Source organism: Ochotona curzoniae, unplaced genomic scaffold (genome assembly GCF_017591425.1).
Source record: "Ochotona curzoniae isolate NIBS_2020 unplaced genomic scaffold, NIBS_Ocur_1.0 scaffold_2476, whole genome shotgun sequence".
In the NCBI taxonomy this organism is placed as follows: Eukaryota; Metazoa; Chordata; class Mammalia; order Lagomorpha; family Ochotonidae; genus Ochotona; species Ochotona curzoniae.
In genome coordinates, this window is record NW_024467095.1 from 8,410,001 (window position 1) to 8,432,500 (window position 22,500).

The 22,500-nt window shown below is 37.1% G+C and overlaps 1 protein-coding gene across 6 annotated transcripts in view; it reads right to left on the minus strand.

Annotated features, from left to right (window-relative positions):
• Positions 1-22,500, minus strand: part of FOXP2 (forkhead box P2) — a 236,817-nt gene that overhangs the window by 3,836 nt on the left and 210,481 nt on the right. For all 6 annotated transcript variants that reach the window (XM_041001978.1, XM_041001977.1, XM_041001979.1 and 3 more), the window contains 2 exons: positions 21,959-22,028; positions 21,025-21,188 (listed from right to left, as the gene is read on the minus strand). In XM_041001978.1, coding sequence (XP_040857912.1) covers positions 21,025-21,188; positions 21,959-22,028 — 234 coding nt within the window. The remainder of the gene's footprint in view (positions 1-21,024; positions 21,189-21,958; positions 22,029-22,500) is intronic.

Genomic DNA, 22,500 nt, shown 5'->3' on the forward strand with positions numbered 1-22,500 from the left:
CAAGTGAAGTGTGGTGAGATTCCAGAACATTAAACTTCATTCGAGCAGTAAGGACATATAGGAAACATGTTGAAAAGTTTGACACACAATTCCCATCTTGGGTGACAGCTTCTAGAACTATTCTAATGTTTTCACACGCATGGGCAAAGAACGTTGAAATGCCCCAAATGTTGCTATCATTTCAAGCTACTCTCAGCTTTAATCTCTCCCTTCTTCATACAGATGACTCCCTAGGGACAGGTTAGAAATTATGGGAAGTGGCCATTACAAGGTCTTTATTGCCCACCGTGGGGTAAATCATGACATTATATTGTAACCCATACAAATGAAAAGCCAAGAGGAGAGTTTGTCATTGGTATTTAATGTAAACTGAAGTCACTGTGCTTACATTTTATGGAACAAGTTGTGTTAAATCCCAAGCACTGTGCTCCTGATGTCAGGAAAAGCATTCTAGCTTCAAGTCTCCAAGGTACCATCTGTTCCCCCCCGTGTGACACACTCCTGAATGAAACTGTAGTCCTTGAAACAACTAGTACACATATATACACACATGCCTGATTTGTAGATACTAGCTTACATGATGCCTAAGCTATGCAAATTAAAGGTTACGTAGCCAATTTAGAAATTAAACACACAAAGAATAAAGAAAATGCACACTCTGCAAGGACGGGGGACAGCTGTCATTGTGAGTGTGCGTGTGTCCCCAAAGGTGATTCCAGGATAGTAAAGTCTAAAAATACAGAAGTGGCTTATGCGGGTCATTTTAAAGATAAAGCTAATTATTCTCACTTTAAAACTTGACCAAATGAACTCAGAAACTACCTTGACTAAATGTTTCATTGAATTAGCAAATAGTTTGAATAAAATGACTGATGATTCCACTAGTCATTACAGTATGATGTGGACACATCCAGAATTTTAAACATTTATTAAATCTAATGTGAACACTCCCAAAGTACCCTCTAAAATATACAAGTGAAATCTTCTAATGAGATCACTTGTGAAAGTTCATATTCATTTAATGACTTTTTACAAAAAAAATGACATTTTGATTTAATAAAGCAATATGTTGAATTTATGATTTTAAATATTCCCAATTCAAATCGGAGATTCAGAACATTTTAGCGAATATCAAACTCAGTACTGGAAATAATCAGGATAAACCTCTAAGGTTAATATAATGACCCATTGTTCTAATTAGATCTTGTAAATGACCTGTGAATATTCAAAAGTTGAAATAGTATTTCTAGAATGACATCGCGTCACTGTGAATGCGTAGGTGTGGTTTCTGGCCCTGGAACAGGGGACCGCCCAGAAGTTCCTCAACGTTTCAAGCACCTTTAACGTTAAGGGAGGATCCGACCTCTCGGGCAGCAGTGTGACTTTACACGCAGAGGGCTCTGAGAAGGTCGAGGGAATCCCCCGCTCCCAGTGTTTCCGCTTTCTTACCATCTTCTTGGCTGCAGCACTGTAATAGCATGGGACTCTCAATCACCTGGACCTAACTCTCTGGGCTGAATTTTATTTGAAGAAAGATGTTAAAAGTCTCATGTTCCTAATAAAATGAAATAACACATCAATTCATACAGAATAACCTTTCAAAGGAAGACTATCACGGTATCTGCTATTGCATACTCAGAAATCTTGAACACGCAAGGTCTTTATTTGATTATGTCACACCCTGTACAAAAAATATCTCTGATCTGAAACATGGGGTTGGGACATGATTAAGCCAGACTCTTTCAACCATTCTCAGTAACCTAAGAACTGGCCTCAACAGCAATAACATTTTTGAAAAATGACTTCTATTCTAGACTTGAAACATTATGCTCAAAACATCACACGTAGCTTCGACTCCAAGTCAGTTTTCATGATAACTCAGTTTGTGCTTCCCCTCTAACTCTCTGTCTATGCACAGAACTTGGAACTTCCTTCTGCTCTGTAGTCTGACTATGTACATTCTGTGGACCGTGTAAGACTACTACCGCGTACACTCCCTGAAGGCTCGGCCTGACCTGTCCAACTTTCAGTGATCTTCCACTGGAACCATCCAGAATAATTTATTTGTTGACTATTCTTATGCTCAAACCAACAGAATCTTAAAATTATTAAGTTCTAACAAACATCCTTATTCTATGTTCCCATTTTGTGGGCAAGAAAGCAAGTGATTTTCCATATGAATAGAAGCAAAGCCAGGCCTAGCACACAAGGTGGCCTCGGGAAGGCTTCCTACGACCTCGTTGTTTCTGCTATTCCACATTAGCTTCATCATTTTCATCATTTAATTCTTTCTAGTGCTGGCTGTGCCTTGTGTGGAACTTGATGGTAAACTTTATGTATTAGGAGACTGATATACAAAGCAGGAACCCAGTAAATTACACGTTGATTTGGATAAACTACACGCGATCAACTCATTACAAGTTTGATTTGCAATGATTCTGGAAGGAAAAATTTCTTGCAATTGTTTTTACTCAGCATGAATTAATAAGCAAGATACCAGCATTGAGGAAGATGTAAACAAAACTCTCCCATAGGACTATACTATTAGAGTGTTAACTTACTAAAAGAAACCAGACTAAACTCAAATAATTACTGATATTTAATTTTCAAAAGCTCTGACGGGCATAAAGGAAAAGGTCTAAGAAGAAATACACAGCATGGGGGAAGCTTGAGCAGTCTAGGGAATACCAGTATCTGTTAGGTTGGGTAGCCTGCACACTGATGCATTTTTTTTCAACAAAATGAATTTCTGGAGGGGGCAGCCAGCCTATCAGTTAAAATACCAGCCTATACCTCATGTCCCATATTTGTGTGCAAAGATGTGACACCCAGCTCTGATTCCTAACTCTCACTTCCTACTAAGGCAGATCTTGGAATGCAGATAATAGTTGAAGGAATTGGGTCCCTGCCATTCACATGGAAGGCTTGGATTGAATTCCAGGTTCTTGGATTTAACATGACCCAGCCTGGGCTGTGGTGAACATTTGGGGTTTGAACCCCAGGGGGGGTCTCTCAAGTTAATAAACAAAAATTACGTATAATAAAGTATATAATGTTTCTTCTTGGCACTTGTCATGTTGTGTCTGCTTCAAAGAAATAAAAGACAATGATGTCACATGTCTCTTACAGGTTGTAGGAAGAAGAGGGAATTAGTCTTGGTGGCCAATTATAATATCTTTCTCTTCTTGTCTACATTACAGTATGTGAGGGCCACTTATTTTTGGGGAAAAAAAAGTTGTCTGAATAGTGTTCACTTTCTAAAATCAAGGTTCCATGTGTCAGACCGTTATGAGACAACTTTCCCTCTAGAAGAAACGCTCGCCTCTGCGTGGAAACACCCTGACAACTAAACAATGCAGTGTCCCTCTGCAGCAACTCCCTCTCTCGTTCAGACTCACCACCCTTCATTACAGATCTTTTCTCAGGTAGAATCATCTAGACGCTTTTAATTACAAGGGTGTAATTTCGCACAACACATTTTATGTATTTCGTATTTGGATTAACTTGTGAGTGTAGCATAAAGGAATACTGACTGGTTTAGGCACCTCATTTATAATGTTTAGTCACGCAGCAGCGGTTAAGGAGTTAGGAATGCAGCTTCAGATTGCAGTGTGTTGGGAGGCTGCAGTGCTTGGGTCTGAAGCTTGACTCCTGCACTGCTTCAGCAGGGGCAACAGGGCAGCCACCTCGCCTCTCTGTGCATCCTGTTCTTTACTCAGAGAACAGGAACAAAATTGCTCCTGCTTTTTAAGAGTTGCTACGAGAGCTCAGGAACTTGGTGTGTAGGTTGAACATCTTAAATAGCGCGCAAGACATTTAGATATATTCATTATATAATCACAACTTTATACCTTTCTGGGAAGAAAATATGGTATTAACATATAAATTAATTTTGAAACATGATGTGAGCTTCATCTCTTCTAACCTGTTTTAATTCTTCTCCCCAAAGTGAGATTTTTTTTTAAATCAGTGCCTCAGAAAGTCATAAAACAAAGATTTACTATCACATTCTAGGAATTTGTATTATTAGAATATTGACTAACTTTACTTCGTTAAAAGGAATATTTAAGTTAATACCATGAAGGAATAAAATAAGGCAATGTAATATCATAATTATTCAAAAACATCATTTATCATCTCACTCTTAGACACTGAAACGCTAAGCCAGAAGAGCATGTCTTACCTCAGGTCATTTCTAGATTATGCAAAAAATAACTTCGTAAATGGGCCATCATGAAAGTTCTTGGTATGTACCTGTGGCCTGGGAAAGCAATAGAGGATGGTCCAAGACCTTGGACCCTGCAACTACGTAGGATACCCAAAAGAAGTTCCTGGTTTCAGATTGGCTCAGCTCCAATCACTGTGGCCACTTGGGGACGGAAGCAGCAGATGGAAGATTTTGTCTGTCCTTCTCTCTGTAAATCTGCCTTTTCAGTTAAAATAAATAAATCTTTCAAAAAAATTCTTTGAGTACAGAGTCCCTACTTATATTCTCCTCATTTATTCATCATGGCTTCATCAATATTTTTTCCATTAAAAATCATGAACACACATGCAATGAGCAGTCCAGACCTATACCACATTTGCTGGGAATGTTGAACCCTATGATGTTCTGACAACACACTTTCAGTTAGGCAAATTCTGAATGCATAAACTCAAAAGTTGAAAACTTTCATAGATACAGCTACAGAAACGCATTTAGAAAAGTCCACTAGAAAACAAGAATTTTTTTTTTTTGCAAAAATTATTTTCTGCTGAAGATTAGGTACACTTTTCTCTCTGTAATGACGTAAACAGCATCAACCTCACATTGACAGGAAACACCAATACTATATTAACCATAACCTCCTAATACCAATCATTAACAACAAAAATTATTCTCTCTCATAATAAGACACGGTAGGAATTTTGTCAAAAATCATAAGACAAATATGAAATCCAAAATGCAACAAGATTTTCAGTCACAAGGAGCCTAGGGAAAGAAGCAACGAGTGATAGAAAAGGAGTTGACCACTGGGAGAGATCTGTCTCTCAGAATCCCAATGCTATCACAGCATTAAAGCACACATGTATTCCTAACGGAATTCATTATAGACGGTCAAGTCAGAATGAGTGCAGATGATCATAAGACAGAAAATCCTGACCTTCCTGGTGACCAAGCTCACTTCGGATTTGAGTGGTTGGGACACTGATCTTGCCACTTCTCCCCAACTGACGTGAAATTTATGCACTGCTTCCTTGAGCTTCAGGATTTCAGATGTCTTACAGATTAAGCTTCAATCCTTACCAGAGCCTTAATAATACATAAAGTAAAAGCTATTTCCAACAAATAGAGTGAGTTGTTCTCAGATATAAAACACATGATAGTATCTGAGACACCGAGGACTTACGCAAAACTAATGAACAAAAAGAATAAAAAATGAATTGAATTTTGTATTAATTCATTCATGAGGTGATTTTCCTAAAGAAAATTAAGTGGACTTATTTTTTTTGCAACAAAAAAGCAGGAGTTGAAGGAGTTTGAATTAGATGATCTCCCTGGTCACTTATTTATTTATTGGACACTTAATGTATGCCACACATTTGCATTAAGACAGACTTAAGAATGCAAACCTTTGGCATAGAAGGGCACACAGAGAAGGTAATATGTCTACCTTGGTTAATCACTTGAGTAGTTCTTCTCAACTTCGCAAGACATGTCACACTCCTGTAAGCTTTATTGAAGTAATTTCAACTTTTATTTTAAAAGCAAATCATCCATTCAGTAAATAATGAATACTCCTTCAAACCAGATGCCAGGAATTCATTGTGAATACTTTAAAGAAATTTTCTGTTCACAAAGCATAGGACTTCTAATTCAACTACTTCTTTTTAGGTCACTATCCTATTTCTTACAGAAAAGCAACGACTTTTGTGTTTAAAAAAATACAGCCACCCCCTAATGTATCATGATTTACACTTGGGAAAATAAAAGTCATTTGGAATTTCTTTGCATAATTGCAAGGAAAGTAGTATTTGTGATAGAAAGATATAAAATTCGGTTAATATTTCCTGAAAATTTTACAAAGTTAGAAACTGGAATGAAACCATGTCTAGGTGGATACACTTTATTTCTTGACAGAAGTGGGGGAAAAAATCCACTCTGTAAGATAATGTTTCCATTTGAACCAAAGGGCTCAGCCTCATATAGATGATGGCTTCTGTTCTCATGTGGTACTGAGTTGTAGTAAGACATACACTCAAGTCACTTTGATGAAAGCCATTAATGCTATGGGGATAAAGTGTTGGCAAAGTGTAAATAGATTATGACAATGCAACAGATAAGTATTTTTTAATTATTTATTATTGTTTATTGGAAAGGCAGATTTACAGAGAAAAGGAGAGACAGAGAGAAACATCTTCTACCCACTGGTTCACTCCCCAAGTAGCCGCAATGGCCACAGCTGAGCTGATCTGAAGCCAGGAGCCAGGAGCTTCTTCTGGGTTTCCCATTTGGGTGCAGGGTCACAAGGTTTTGGGCCATCCTCCGGTGCCCTCCCAGGCCACAAGCAGGGAGTTGGACAGGAAATTGGGCAGCCAAGTTAGGAACCGGTACCCATTGAGATCCTGGCACATGCAAGGCAAGAATTTAGTCACTAGGCCATCGTGCTGGGCCCAACAAATATGCATTTATTGTAACAGAAATGTTGCTTCAGGAAAAATTTGAAACATCTGAAATTTTTTTATAATGTAAAGATGGGAAAAGAGACATTGTGAGTGCAAATGGAAAAAAAGTGGGGAATCTTAGCTATTTATGGGAATCCTGATATTTCATAAAGGCCATGGGCCAGGAAGGCTGGAAGAAAGAGCAAAACAATAAAGGAAGAAGGGGGAAAAAAAGGGAATGAAACTGGAGGAAAGGAAGAAACGAAGGAGAGAGGGAAGGAGAGCAATTGTGAAGAATGAAAGTAAGAAATGAAGGCAGAAGAGAAAGGAAGAAAAACAGAGCAAGCACAGATGAGTATCTTGAGTTGCACTTGATGAAATATAAATTTGTTCTTACCCAGATAAAGGGCTGCTGGTGATTCTTGAAAATGAAAAAATAGAAGAGTTTCAGGAAGATTGCTTTTACAGAGAGTAGACAACTGCGGGGCAATGGATGAAGGGTTACCAACTGTAATGACGGTTGGGACTAAGAAATGGCAAAGAAGAATTTAGGAAATACGTTGTGGAGTAAAGTTTTATATTCCTGATTCTGAAATGTGGATGTATACATTCCATTTCCCTTTCACAGACTACTAAGGACACAGGAGGACCTGTCAAACACCATGAAAATGAAAGTCAATTATGACTTTTTATAACACATATGCAAATTTGATGACAGTTTAGATGTGTTTGTTTCAACTGGTCAAGTAGGGCTTGAGGATTACAAAAAGAAAGGGAAAAATGTTGAAATGAATTTTTCCCAAATCCTCCAAGTTACTCATCACAACCAAATTTTTCTAACTTTAACTTGTGTTCTTGTGTTGTTTTAAACAAAAATGTCTCTTGAAACACGTTAGAGTGGAAAGGAAATAAAACATTGTCACTTTCTCAAGGCAAAAAAATTAAAAAAAATCACCTATTTCCAGAGAGAAATAGCAAAAATAAAAAGAAGGAAACCTTTTAAAAACAGGGTAATATATCTTTGAGAGTCTTGCAAAATATCTCCAAAAAATGGTGCATTTTATTTTAATGTCCTAACCACATTATCTGGTTGGAGATGGATAACTTCAAGATATGACTCTCAGGCTCCACGTCCTTTCCAGGCAGACAACCCACGCTAAACCAAAGGACCTATCTGTTCTCTATGTTAGCCATGCTTGCGTCATCTTGGCTCATTCTCTCCTCACTGTGCCTTGAAACATTGAAGATTGTATTTTTGTAGCCAACAGTCAGCTGTCAACCTTGGAATCCTCCTCAGGTTAACCTAATTCATGATTACATCCTTCATTAAGCGTTCTCAGATTCTTGGTACACACGTGCATGCTGACTTCACAAATTGTGACTCTCTTCATCCCTTCATGATTGGTCTCCTTCGTTATCTTAGTACTTATCCTTATCATACAGCTTTCCTTCTGCACATACATGTCATCTGGCACAGCTTCCAGCACAGCATGCTGCACATAATACGTGCTCAACATATGTTTATTTGACTAAGACAAATGAGACCCATCTCTGGACCAAACCTCTTCTTGATGGAATTGCAAAGTAACAGTTGATTTTTTTTTTCACTCTATTTGAGTCTCAGTTTCATAGCTGCCCTCAGTAACTATAGATACCAAAAACACAGAGGACTAAGTTACATTAATAGACTGATTTGTTGCCTAAAGAAATTTGCTGCTTCTTTTGTTGTGAAATTTATAAGGACCTCAGGCAGCAGTGAAAAGCAGAAGAAATGTTAATGTTTGCCGACACCCTACAGCAAAGAGTCAAATTACAATGAGAAAGTTTATCTTTTTAGATTATGGTCACACAGTATATTCCCTAGAGGAATGTAAATTGCATTTATTTTCTTCTTATTGAAGACTAAGTAAAAGGTCCTATAAATTGTTCAAGTGTTTCTTTAGAAGAAGGAAGTGTCATGGATAAAGTTCCTTTAAACGGAAGTGTTCAAAATACAGTTAGCTCAATATAGGTTGGACTACAGAATTGGAACAGTCTTTTCTTATTGTTGCTTATTTATATATTGAATAAATGTTAATGAAAATATTTATATACTGTCATTTATGAGGCACACAATGGCACAATGCAAATTTGATTGGGCTTTTTAAGACATGTATTATTTATGAATATCATGAGCTTAATGTAAAATAGTTTTAAGATTTCATTTTTATAATAGACATCAATGAATGTTTTCAAGAAAAACAATTTATAGCTCATATGTATAATCTGGGCCATTTCAGACAATATAAAGTCAATTGAATCCAAGTTCTACAAACCAATACTAAATGTTAAAATAGATTTACATTTTTTCCATTGTGCTTTCTTTATACTTTTCTTTAAATAATCCTAATTATTTGAGAAAATTTTCAATATACTTGCCACAAGGTACCTAAGAAAAGAGTAATCAACATCTCTTAGCAAAGAAATAGGCTACATATTTTGCTTCTCTTCTAGCGCACTTGAAGGATACAAGTTACATTCAGTAATTCTCAATGATGACTACAGAAAACGTTAGTCCCCAAATGATGTCCACTGAAAGAGTGTCAGAGCTCTGATGGAAATGGATGCTATTTGTCCCAATACATCAACCTTCATCCAGTAAAATGAACTTACATATAATTTCAGAAAAATATTGAATAAATAGAAATGTATGCAACCGTTGCACATTTCCACTCAGCATTGAATAGATGAGTTTTAAGTCCTTGATTTTAAAGTGCCTTTATCCCTATCTCTACTTCACCTCATTTGGACACCTTTAGTTCATAATAGCATTGATACGGCATGTGCCATTGACTGACTCACACAGGTGTTTGACTATTCACAAAGGAAAAAAACTTCCCTCTGAAAAGGAGAAGTTGAGACAAAATAGGATTCTCTCTTAACAATGGTGAGTACTTGGCATGAAGCTATTGAATATGTACAAATAATTATCGTACGTAAAGTCTAAGAATTTAAAATAATCAAAGCATATGATTTTCATTTTACCAATTTCAGATGGCTTTTGGGATGCATTTCATTCAAACAGTTGCAATCTGATATCAAGAAGACACACTTCTAAAAAATAATAATCATTATTTTGTAGGCATAAAATGAAATTCCAGAATATAACAGAATTCTTTAAGTTGGAAAAAAGTGATTTCACGAGGCTTAACTGTTACTTTTGTTTGTTTCTTAAAGAAAGAACTGTCATTTTTTTTAATAAAAGGCAGAACAATAGAGACACACACAGACAGATCGTTCATTCCCAGGGTCATTCTCCAAATGTCCAGAAGGTTAGGGCTGTGTTGGGACTAAACAAGGAGCTGTGATCTCCATCCAGGTCTCCCAAGCAGGTGGCAACGACTCAAGTAGCTGAGCCTGCTGCCTCTCCAGGAACTGGAATCAGAATCAAATACAAATGGAGCAGGACTTAAACTTGGGCACTGTCTGCTGAGATACTGACGTCTTGAGTGGATTTTTTTCTTAAAGTGTTTATTTATTTGAAATTCATAGCTAAACAGAAGAAGTCAGAGAGAGAAAGAGTGAGAGAGAGAGAGATCTTCCATCAGCTGGTCACTTCCTAAATGGTCACAGCAGCTAAGACTGGACCACACTGAAGGCTTGAGTCTGGAGCTTCTTTGGAATCTCCCACATCTGTACAAGAGTCCAAACACTCAGGCCCTCTTCCACTGCTTTCCCAGAAATGTTAGCAGAGAGCTAGATCAGAACTGAGCAGTTGGAGCTCCAACCAGTGCCCCATGGGATGCTGGCATTACAGGGAGATTTACCCACTATGCTACACTATGATAAAGCACCCTCCAGGAGTTTCTTGAACATGGTGTTGCGTGCCAACCCACAACACACTAATAGCCAACCTCCACTCACTTGTATCTTGGAAGAAGCAATCACATGCTCTCTGCTAGGTAGCAGGTGATGGGTCTAGAAGCTGGGTCCCTGCCACACACAGGGAAGACCCAGGTTGAGTTCTTAGCACCTGGCATTGGTCACGCCCCAGGATGTGACTGGCATTTGGGGAATTGATCATCAAATGAGAGATCCCCAAGTGTCTCTGTGTGTATTTAATAATAAATAAAATTAATTTAAAATATCAAAATAGAAGACACTTGCCAAGAAAAATCAAGTTTCATAGAAAATTGGTAAAAATAACTGATGATAATTTAAGAAGCTAATGAAGAATGGATATTGGAAATTCAGTTTTACTCATTTTCTCACAATGTGTATAACAGAACATGATATAATTCTATTTAGAACTTGTTGATATATTAATAAAATGTGCAAGTTTAGGTCATCTCTATTCTTGTATAAAGTCAGGTGAAAATGAGAAGTAATTTATTTCTTAAGTCTATGTAACTTCTAGAAGAATATTGTTGTTTTCCTACTGAAAAAGTAGTTTAAGTTATTTGATTCATTACAGAAAAAAATATTAATGAATGCAAAATTAAAGTTTTAGACAGAAATGATGAACTTGAAAAGAGTGAGAGCTGATTTTAGGTTAGTATGTTTAATTACAGTCTTTGCTTGGTGGGTTAAGATATCTGAGTCCTGGCTATTCCACTTCCCATCCAGCCTCTTGTTGCTGCTCCTGTTAAAGCACTGACAGATGGCTCAAGTGCTTGGTCACCTGCATCCACGTGGGAGACCCAGACGGAGTGCCAGGTTCCTGGCTGCAGCCCAGTCCTGCCGAGGCCACCGTGGCTGTTTGAATCTGTACCAGTTGATAACATATTTCTTTCACTCTCTGTCTCACCTTCTCTCATTCTTTACCAACTAAGAAATTACATAATAGACCTTATTAATATGTAGATCTTTTTTTCTAAATTCTTGCCTTGAAAGATTATTCACTTTTTTGAAAGTTACAATAATAGTCAATAAAAGTTCTACTACTGAATGGTTGGACTTTGCTTTGATTTCCATGAGCTTACAGACGGGACTCAGAATCAGCTCTCCTATTTTCTCTTTCCGAAATACACAACTAAGATAAGGGCACTCAAAATGGGAGTGGATAAAGGATTCCACATAAACACCATGTGCAGTTGCCTTATCTACGATGAACACAGCAAATGCTGAACTCAGTTTTGCACAGATCATGAAAACAGCCAAATAAATGTAAACTTTCATATTTAAGCCAAAATATAATTGTAACTTTAAAATATTTAGTAAACTATATCTCACTCAAAAGGAACATAAAATTCAGGGAATGGTCATTAACTTTTCCATCCAAGATATATTTTCATTCTTAATTTTTTAATGATTCTATTTTATATTAAACAGATTTGTTGGCATTCCAACACTCCATTTAAAGTGAATCAGATTTCTAAGAAATGTAACAAAAAAAAGTACAACAAGGTTAGTGAAACATGATTTTTAAATCCCATGCATATATCAGTATATATTTTTTTTCTGAGATTCCCTACCCTTACCAATCAATATTTCATTTAAATTTATCAAAAGTTATGCAATGTTGTTTAAAGAGACTGGATTTTACATGACTTAGACACTCACTCCCAAATGATCTCAGATAGTTTTGCTCTAGTGTTTTTTAAAAATTGCACACACAAAATCCTTTCAATGTTACCAGACTATTAGCATGTAAAGAAGTAACAGATCTATTCCAAAAAGCCATAATGAAATGAAAAAGCAGAAGTAAATTATTTTGTTGACAATACGTTGGTTGTAATCTCAGAACCCCTAGAAATACAATTGCTACTATTCCATTTCATGTCTCATAAATGAATATCTTCAGTAAAAATTCAGGTATAAATGTAAGGATATTCATATTTCTGAACTGTTGGTCAGTGAAATAACAAAGTGTAATCACATCTTGAGAGTCCAGCCATTGGGTCAGCCCTGCTGCTGCTCCAACTCTCTCCAACTCATTTCAAAGAAACATTCATCCAACACTTGTGTTTCACCTTATTTCCTCTGAACGAAGTTATCAGTCAGAATTGGGATGCACGCACGGGTATGTGTATTTCAGTTTCTCCCACAGCCCCTGTTGGCTCATGATAGAACTTGTTTTCAAGTTTCTATCATGAGGCCATACCCTGGTAGGCTAATGGTGTGCGTTGCAGGTGGGGCTTACCCATCTCTCAGGGATGTTATCCATTTTCTTTCGCTAAATGTCCCTGATTGATGAGCATGTTGGTGAAGCTTTCCCTTAGATGATCTTCATAGTGCCTGCTTTCCATCTGGATGACTCATTGTTCATATCACGAAGCTTAACTAATGTAAGACTAGCTGTTTTGCTGAACTATTCCTTTTTCCTTCTAAAGTATGCCTAGTTAAACTGATAGTTCTAAACAAATGTGGTAAAAGGAGTAAAAGCAATATGGGCTATTTGATTTAGCATATTAGATTTCTTTGATGACTTGCTAAATAACAAGAGCTTTTATATTTAATATTGCAAATATAAATGCATTAATAGATAAGACTGTGCCATCAATGATTACTTGTCTTGCAGTTTAAACACCCTGCCTAGGTCTCTCCCATTGTCAGTGTTCAAAGATGAAAATAATATTGAGCAAACTAAAGAATATTAGGCTTTTGCTAGTTATGTTAAATTGTTTGACTATCTGCTGCTTATATAAGTCATACTAAAGCTTATAGAAATTATTTAATTCTAACCTGATAATGGAAACTGCTTTATGAAATGTAGAAACCCATTGTTTCAAATAGTGTTGTTTGGGGGCTGAAATACTCAGTTAGATTATGTTATCTATAAGAACTGTAAATTTAAATTCAAAGTAGACAAAAGGCATTTTAATTTCAGCATGCATTAACATAAAATTTCTTAACATGCAAATATCATCACATAAGTTAATATTCTCAAATGACGCTTCACAGATAATAAATACCTTTACTCATGATAAGCCAACAATTACCATATACACATCTACTTCATAAGCATATGTCAAAAACTTAAGGTAAAAGTACCAAAAGGGTATGTAAGATCTTCATTTTTCTTGCTGGTACTAAGACACACATTGTTTAACAATCCAGCCCATGGCTTTTTGACCCCTTAGAGGAAGATAATTTGCAAGGCTCAACTAGTGTCAGTGCAAATGAGGATGTGTGTTCTAACAAACTAGCTTCTTCAGATATAAAACAGACCCAGTGAGCTACAATACTGTCTGCGCAAAGTTTTCTGACACACTTTGCCTAAATTGTGGGATTTCACACCACGGATGTCAGATATATCAGTAGAGTTCTATAAAAAATCCTTCAAAACCCTATAGGAACCGAGAAATTTCCACAATTGGCACAGTAGGGATACAACACTTTTTAGCTGAAGGTATTGTACCTCTGGGAGGATCTTTTTATTAAGAGGAACTGGAATGAGTTGTCAGTACCACATATGGGGACTGGGATAATGAAAAAAGGAACAGCAGCGACTGAAATCACACTAGCAGCACTTTAGAAAAAGATGAGATGATAAAGAGCTGGAATAATCATAAGTTCTGTACAGTCACTTTGGAAAGAGATCTCAAAGCTAACTAGCAAAGTTAATGAAAAAGTTTTAGAGATTAAATAAAAGTGGAATTAAATCTGGACAAAAATTATAAAAGACCCAGAAACGTTAAAGGAAAAAAAAAATTAAAGGTGACTGGAAAACTGCTAATTAGAAACTCTGTGAAAACATGTGTGAAGCCAAAAACTGCTGTCATGTTTGGAACTTCAGAATACAACACGACAACCCAAAGCACCAGCAAAAATAGCACAATTGTGACAGACATGAAGACAATGAGCAAGAAGAGCATCCCGCTTGCTGCACCTGCCAGTCACCTACAACCAGCTTCCTCTGAAATACAAGCCACTCCAATTTCAAATGCTTTTGTCCACAGAGAGATCTAAGAGACGTAGGAATTTTATATAAAACATCACCATCCAAAGGTTTTGGTTCTGCAGTCTTACATGTGCCTACAGAGAGGGATTGAAATGGTAAGGCAACCGAAGCAAGAAGAGAGAAGAAAGGCAATGTTATCTATTTGAACGTTTTCCTCATGTCGTATGATAATGTACGGGTTTAGATTTTTCAATATTGTTTTATAAAGTGAAACTCTGGAAGTCCCACTTAAATGTCTTTGGGGGTGAAATATTATTTGATAGGAGAGACCAAACTATAATAGTGGAATGATCAACAACTGAAGTTCTCTTGGAACAGATGTTGCAACCACGACTGGGACTCGGGATGTACAGAAGATTCTGTGACATATAAAGTGTGTGTTCAATCTGCCCATCAACACACACACACACACACACACACACACACACACCTGACCTCTAGGGGAATCCTGAAGTAACACTACAGCGTTCTTTTTACATGATGCCTTCGTTTTTTATTTCCATACACTAAAATCCTGGCTTCCTTATGACACAACACAGTTCTCTTCCGGTCCTATCTACAATATATATACATTCTTCACAGAAGGTCACAGACTCTTGGACTTCAAATATTTGTTTCACACATGGGAGAAAATAATAATCACCTACAATCAAAATACATTGTTTAGCATGTAGAACTCTGAGCCGACATAGAGGCTAACAGGGTTTGGCAACAACACATAAGAAAACATCTGTAAACAGCAGAGGGGACGCTAAGAAACAGAGCAGGATGACGTGACGGTGGGAGGCTCTGTGTGGAGGGCCCTCAAAACAAAATCTGTACGAATGGATGTTCACTTTGAGCTCCCGAAACACAATTCAAAATATGAGAGTGTGAGTTTCCTTTAACATATTTTACAAGATAAATGAGAAGGACAGTAAACCTAACCTACATACACCGAGGAGGAAAAAGCGATTGTTTAATTTTTTCAAATGAAGTTCAACTACACATGGAAGCAACACCATTCAATTCATTTATCTGGATTTACTCTGTCAGCTGGAATTCTCCTTGTAGGTCTAGATTAAATGTCTTTTTCTCTTTTTTAGTGACTTGCTTGTAACATCTGGGAGAAGAAAGGAAGTTCACTTTATTTCCATCTAAACACTTCATAACTTTTAAATAAGTTTTTTTTTAGAGGAAAATATCTGTATAACATGAGACTCGAATAATTTTTACTCATGTTCTATAACACTCTGAAAAGCCAGGCAAAAAGACAATACTGATACTGAAGTGCATAAGGCAAGTTTATGGCATAAAGTGGCTAAGTCCTTGCCTTGCAGTTGCCAGTATCCCTTATGGGTGCCGGTACATGTCCAAGCTGCTCTACTTTCCATCCAGCTCCTGCCTGGGAAAACAGTGGAGGACAAAGCCTTGGAACACTGCACCTTTGTGGGAGACCCAGAAGAAACGCCTGGCTTTGGATCACTTAGCTCAGCTCCGGCCACTGTGGTCATTTGGGGAGTGAACCAGCAGACAGAAGATCTTTGTTTCTGTCTCTCTCTCTCTCTGCAACAATCTGATCTGCCTTTCCAACAAAAATAAATACATCTTTTAAAACATTTTAAAAATCAAGTGATCCCTTTCAACAAAAAAAAAAGTTAGTAGAAAAAAATCAAATAAGTTGCACAGAATTATTAGGTAGCCTCTACACTTGGCCGCAGCACTGCATACCTGCAGCTGAAATTCTCTTGGAAATTCATCTGACTTAATATTGCACGAATTGCAAATTTTTTCCAATTCCTTCAAATATATGAGATCTAGATCAACAATTGTACATACAACCATGGCTATGGTGCTTTCCACAAATTTGGGTTGTTATAAAAGCATATCAATTATATAATTCAAATTAAAATAAAACTGAAAAGCGTGTAATTCTCTTAGTAATAGGAAACACTCTTAGTTAATTCGTAAAGATGAAAACTAGATGTAGCTAGTCCTTTTTCCTGAAAACCTCTCAGTTCTGTCTTCAAGATTATAGGAGAATTCCATATTTTACTCTAATAGTTATCGTCTTGCAAAGTCCTATCCCAGCAACTGAACTGCCATCTTTAGTTTGGTTCTTCACAATCAGCATCATATAGTTATTAAGGGTTTGCTTGGTAGAGTAGAATGTGTAAGGCGTTTGCATTCTATAATATGGATGAAACATAGTTTGTATCCTTAGAAAAAACTGCCATTAATTAGGCATATCTGCAAAATGAGTGGCAACTGAATACAACAGTCCATATGCAAACACACATGAGCCCACAGGTATGCATGAGTATCCATGCAAACACACACACCATGTTAGTTCCAAATGATAGTGCTGAGTGCAAGGTTTTTAGAAGTGTGGGATAAAAAACAAATCCTGGCAGGAAAAAGAAAAATCAGTTGGGAAAGTCTCCTGGCCACCAGGAGTGGTCCCGAACAGAGAGGCAAATGAAGGCGAGGAAAGCAGAGGAGAAGCACAAAAAGGAAAAGAACAGAAAGGCAACAGGCTGGAGCTAAAACAAATGCACTAGTTGGGGAGAAATCTTCATTTTCTGGGCAGTATAAATGTAAAAACTGGAAGGAAAGGAAATAATAAAACATGGGATATAGAATATGAGTGATAACACCTCTCGTTGCATAAAAAGGCATACATTTTTGTGCATTGTATTATCAAATGTGTGTACAGTTTACACCCATCTTTTCTTCAATTTCTTCCAAAACATTTTCTCTATCAACCTCAAGGATACATATATAGTCCACTGGCTAAAATTTTACCCCATGGAGTTAAACAAAAAGATTAAAGCGAAAAACATTCTGAACATGGGGATGCATATATTCTTGGATTTTGCTAGTTTACTAAATGATTTGCGACTCTTTGTCTTAAGCTGTATGTCAGAATCATCCTGTCCCACCACCTTCAACTGAAATTCAGACTCACTCTTGGCTTTGGTTCCTTCCTTGGGTTTTTCATGCGCTGTGCTGAGTTCCAAAGTCTCCTTAGCTGCTGCTTATAAAACAGTGCCAGGTCTGCACCAAATGAACACCACCCAACAGAAACCGACGTGCCTGTGGCTCGGCCTCACTTTCTTCTTTTCCTGGCACTGATTGACTTGTGCTCATCTTCTTTCTAATTGATTTCTGATTACCAATTTCTTGCTCTCAAGCTCCCTGTCACACACTATTACACAGGAATTCATCTTTGGTAGCCAGTTCCTCCCAAATCCAGAATCTCTTCCTATCCACAACATTCATTCATTCATCACTTATTCAACACATTTTCAGATGATGCTTCCTGAAGTTTAACTCTGATTTTGTCCAACTTAAACTCATCACATTAAAAAAACAATCGCTGGATATTTAAGTCACTGGACAGCCTAATCCCACCCCATAGATACGAACATTGTATTTTCCTATGTGTTTTCTGATTCTTTGAAAGCCAGCACTCAGGAGTCCCTGCTTCCTGGCTGTTCTAGTTGAATTCTTCATTACCTACCCCTGCAGATAACATTTTCTTCTCTAAAACATATTTTATCCCACTGCCTTGGAAAAAGGTAATCCCACAGTGAATTCCTGTACCATATTAGTTCACATTTTCGGGCCTGCTTACTTCCAAAATTCAAAAAAGAGGTATGAGGAAAACAAAAGGGATTGTGAAGAAAAATCATCACAAAGTGATTTAACGCCTAAAATGCAAACCTCTTTTTACAGTTGTCCTGGTCTCGCTGATGGTCATGAGGTGCTTCCAGTGGTCCAGTAACTCAGTACCTAGGTATACGACTGAAGCACAGGTGCAAGAAGTAACTATCACATCCCAGGCTCTCCCTTTGTGAGAATCCTGTGAGGTCACTGGTAGTGTTGCTAATCTGCTCTGCAGCTGGGAAAACCGAGGAGCACACTGTTAAAGAACTGTCCCTTCCCACTTGGTTACAAAGGGCAGAATCTGGGATGGGAACCCTGACAGCGCAAGACCTGGAGGCCCCACGGCCTCTTGCTTCTGTCCCATTCGCATCGCCAGCTCTCTATTACAATAAAGATCACAATTTCATTTTGGGAATATGTAAATATACTTTTAAGATATTTGACAAAAACTCCTTCACTTCTATTTAATTTTCAAAGTACTGTGAAATGTATTCAGTTACATGAGGCCACATTCTGATTGAGATTTCTAAATCAATATTTTTCCTTTGCTTCATCATTCACACAAAATGGCTTACAGTGCTTTAAATACGAGCATCCTGAGGCTCTGCAAAATGAAGAAACAGAGTAATGAAGTGACATTCCATCAATATTCAACACCTAATAAACAAAAGTTAATGATAGCAGCAGAGGCAGAGTCCAAGAATGAATATTGACTCAACATTTTTCAAGATAATTAACATTTTGAATGTAATTTAGGAAAAGACAAGATTTGGACACCCTTTTAATTTTTATCTTTTCTGAAATCTGTTTCCAACAAGCCAAAAGAAGCTCTCCTTTTGCCTGTGGACAATAAAGGTTAGTATCTTTCATGTGCACTAAATCACATATGCATAAAATGTATGACACATTAACTATGAATGTTTATAATTTTTAAACCTGTAGTGACAGTACATCCGGCTGTAAACATTCAATTTTTATATGTTGTTTTAGACATACTACTATTTCTCCGATACATTTCATCATTAAACTTTTAATTAATGATAGAATGAAAATAGGAAAATCAATTGCCAAACGAAAAATACTATCAACTGAAATAATGCCATAATTTGGGCCAATTAGTGCTGCAGGCTCTAAAATAGTTCCTAAACGATTCCGTTAAATCATTAACTTCTGATTTTAATATTCTCAGCACTGGACAACTGTGGTCTAAGCATTACTCCATATGTCTGCCCAGGTTTCTGACACTGCACTATAGTACACGGGCTCCGAAAGTTGCACCAATAGCTTAAACACTTTCCTCATAAATGTCTTTTATTTCTCTGGAATAGCTTTTTTTAAGGGAGAAAACAGGATCTAACTCTTGTTTGCTCTTTATGGTTGTATTGTCTTAGCATTTTATGCAGGGAGTGAGCATCAGCGTACTCAGAACTGTGCAAAGTGAAAGGCCTCCAACGCATGCCCCAGAGGAGAAAGTGGGGCTACACAAACTTGGTCTGCTCGCTCCCTTCCCTTGTTTTAGAGGGCTGCTCCTCTCAAGAGCACATATTCATGTTCTCTCTACTTCGAGTTTTATTACTTCTTTTGTATTATTTAATACATCTAAAGACACTTCCAAAAGACAAATTTTTCCATTTTGAAGAAGTAATGGTTTGGAACCTGATAAAACACATTAACGTTCGCAGTGTGTTTTTCACAAAGGTGATAGAGTAAAAGTGCTGGGAAGCAATTAGGCATGTGATCTTAAAGACATTAACATGTCACGTGGAATAAAATGACGGGAAAAGTCAACAAAAATAGTGTCTTGTGAAAGGTCAAATGAAAATGGGCATATAAAAAGGTCATATTTCTTCTTCCAGGCCTCTGATTAGATATCTCACACCAAAAAACAGAACAAAATGCAATTTCAGCAAAAGAACTGATCTTAGCGCAATAACCTGAAATTAGCAGCATTTGATACTGAACTCCAGAAAGCATAGACCTAAATGTCAATATCGCCTAAGTGACCGCTACGTAAGTTTCACTACGCAAAATCTGTTTTTTTTTTTCCTACCCAAATTCCTAACGTCTAGTAGGATCAATATTTTTGGTAAACAAGAAATTACACTAGACACAACTCAATATGGCCAGGCATTTTTTTAGAGTGTCATACACATTTCTGAAATCCACAATACATCAATTTTTAATACTTCTACTCTCTCAGCTCCATTAAAAAGATGGTAGGGGAAAGATTTTAGAGTAATTAATGATATAGTTAGCTGCTAAATATTAATAGGACTCGTAGTCTTGCATAAAATATAATATATAAACCTTGCCAATACAGACGCACCAGTAATTAAAGTTGAATATGTAATTACACTGATTTATAAGACAGGCACAAAGTTACACTTTACTAGCTTCTATGTAAACTGTGGGCAACAGTTAAACTTTGCATTTTACGGTTTATAAAAATGGATAATATCTCAACTACAGTTCATAAATGGTTTAGAGACCTGGAATAGTAGTAAAAGTTACGACAACTTATTCCATCATGAATATTCTTATTGCACTCTACAAACCAAACTGTGATAACGACCCATAAGCTGCAGACCCATCTTGGGCACTGCTTTATGTCCAACAGAGTGTGTGCACACAAGGAGTGTGTTAGAGGGCCACTCGAACCACCACCATAGGGCATTTAGTAGAATCTCAAAGACAGATTGAACCTGATTTCGATACTCTTTTTTCATGTTATAAACATAATATAATTTGGCTCCACTTAAACTTGTGTGTTTTACCTCTATGCCTCCACAAATGTCAGGAATACTAAAGTGAGGCGCGCTTCCTCGAGGGAGCTGGCTGGGTGTACTTACACGTGCGGCTGAGGCGAGCAGCCTGGACTGCTGTTCCCGTTGCTGTCCATGTGGTCCAGGGATCCGTTGAGGTCTTCGTGGACGGCCTGCAGGAGGCCACTGGATGCGTTATTGATCAGCCCAGGGTTACTTAGCAAAGGCAAACTGCTCTCTGCCAAGGCAGCCTGGCGAAGCGAACAGGGTGCAGAATCACTTTTAAAATGTCATTTAAAACAACTGTTTAAAAACCACAGCTTCTCTTCTTGCATTCACACTGTGATGCAGATACTTTTAGAAGCATTTTTAAAAACTGTGTGAGAGAATGACAAAACCTTCCTCATGGCCACTTGTGGCAGCCATAGCAAGGACACGGAGTTGTGATAGAAACAACAGTTCTTGAAAACAACTTTTTCCCTCTTTTTTCAACCTTTCTTACAATGAAACGTTGAGTTCTTACATAGCGTAAAATACTTCAGGATAATATAAGCAGTTGACTGCTTTTTTTAAAAATGACCAGAACTTAACTCAAAATAAAAAAGTCCTGACATTCGCCTCCTCTGCATAAAAATTATATATTATAATTAAACTTTAAAGTTTTTGCCACAAGCACCATGTTCCCCAACACCATGATGTGAAATCATTTATGACAGCCTGGATAAATATTAATGCATAGCCACATGCATTTGCAAAAGCTTCTATCAATCCAGCATGTGCAGGAAAACCGAGTGTTCCAGATTTTGCCACAGGGTGTCCTTCTTGCTTCTTCACATCAAAAGTAGCATGAATGAGAACCAGAGCTGCTGTGCTAGGTTCTACAACTTGCTTGGATGAACCAACTATCCAGGACAATCACAACCTAGCTATATGCAAAGACATACAAAAAAAAAAAAGGAAAAAAAAAAAACCCTGATGTTTAAATACGACAGAAATGAAAAAGTACATTTAATGATATTACCTGCAAACTGGCATTAAGAGCTGCTCCATACCCTAAACTGGTAGGTATATTTTTTACTAAGGTCGGGCTTCTGGAAGAAAAAAAAAATATGCAGAAATCATTTGCAAGCCAAATATAATATAGATAGCTGTTAATAATAATCTCAACTAGAAAAGATATTTCGTTTCTTATAGTTTCAAACTGTTAGTCCAGAGTATTTAGGACACAGGAATAAGGTGATAAGAGTTCAAAGGTTTCATTTTCTACATGTGACGCACAGACGTGGTCCAGGAATTTAAGAATCAAACTTGACATTGTGTGGGCAAAGTAGGACATGACCTTGAGGATTCTGAATGTGCTTCTAGCTATTGTGAAGTTTTCACTCCCAAGAACAACATGCATATAAAACTTGAAGAATGTAAATATACCGCACAATTACCAATTTGATGCAATCAGGAAATAATTAATGGTTAATTTCTAGAACACCATGAATTAACATAACAAATTACCATAGTTAATTAAATGACAACATAATGGATTAACTATTTCTTGAATGCAGAAAT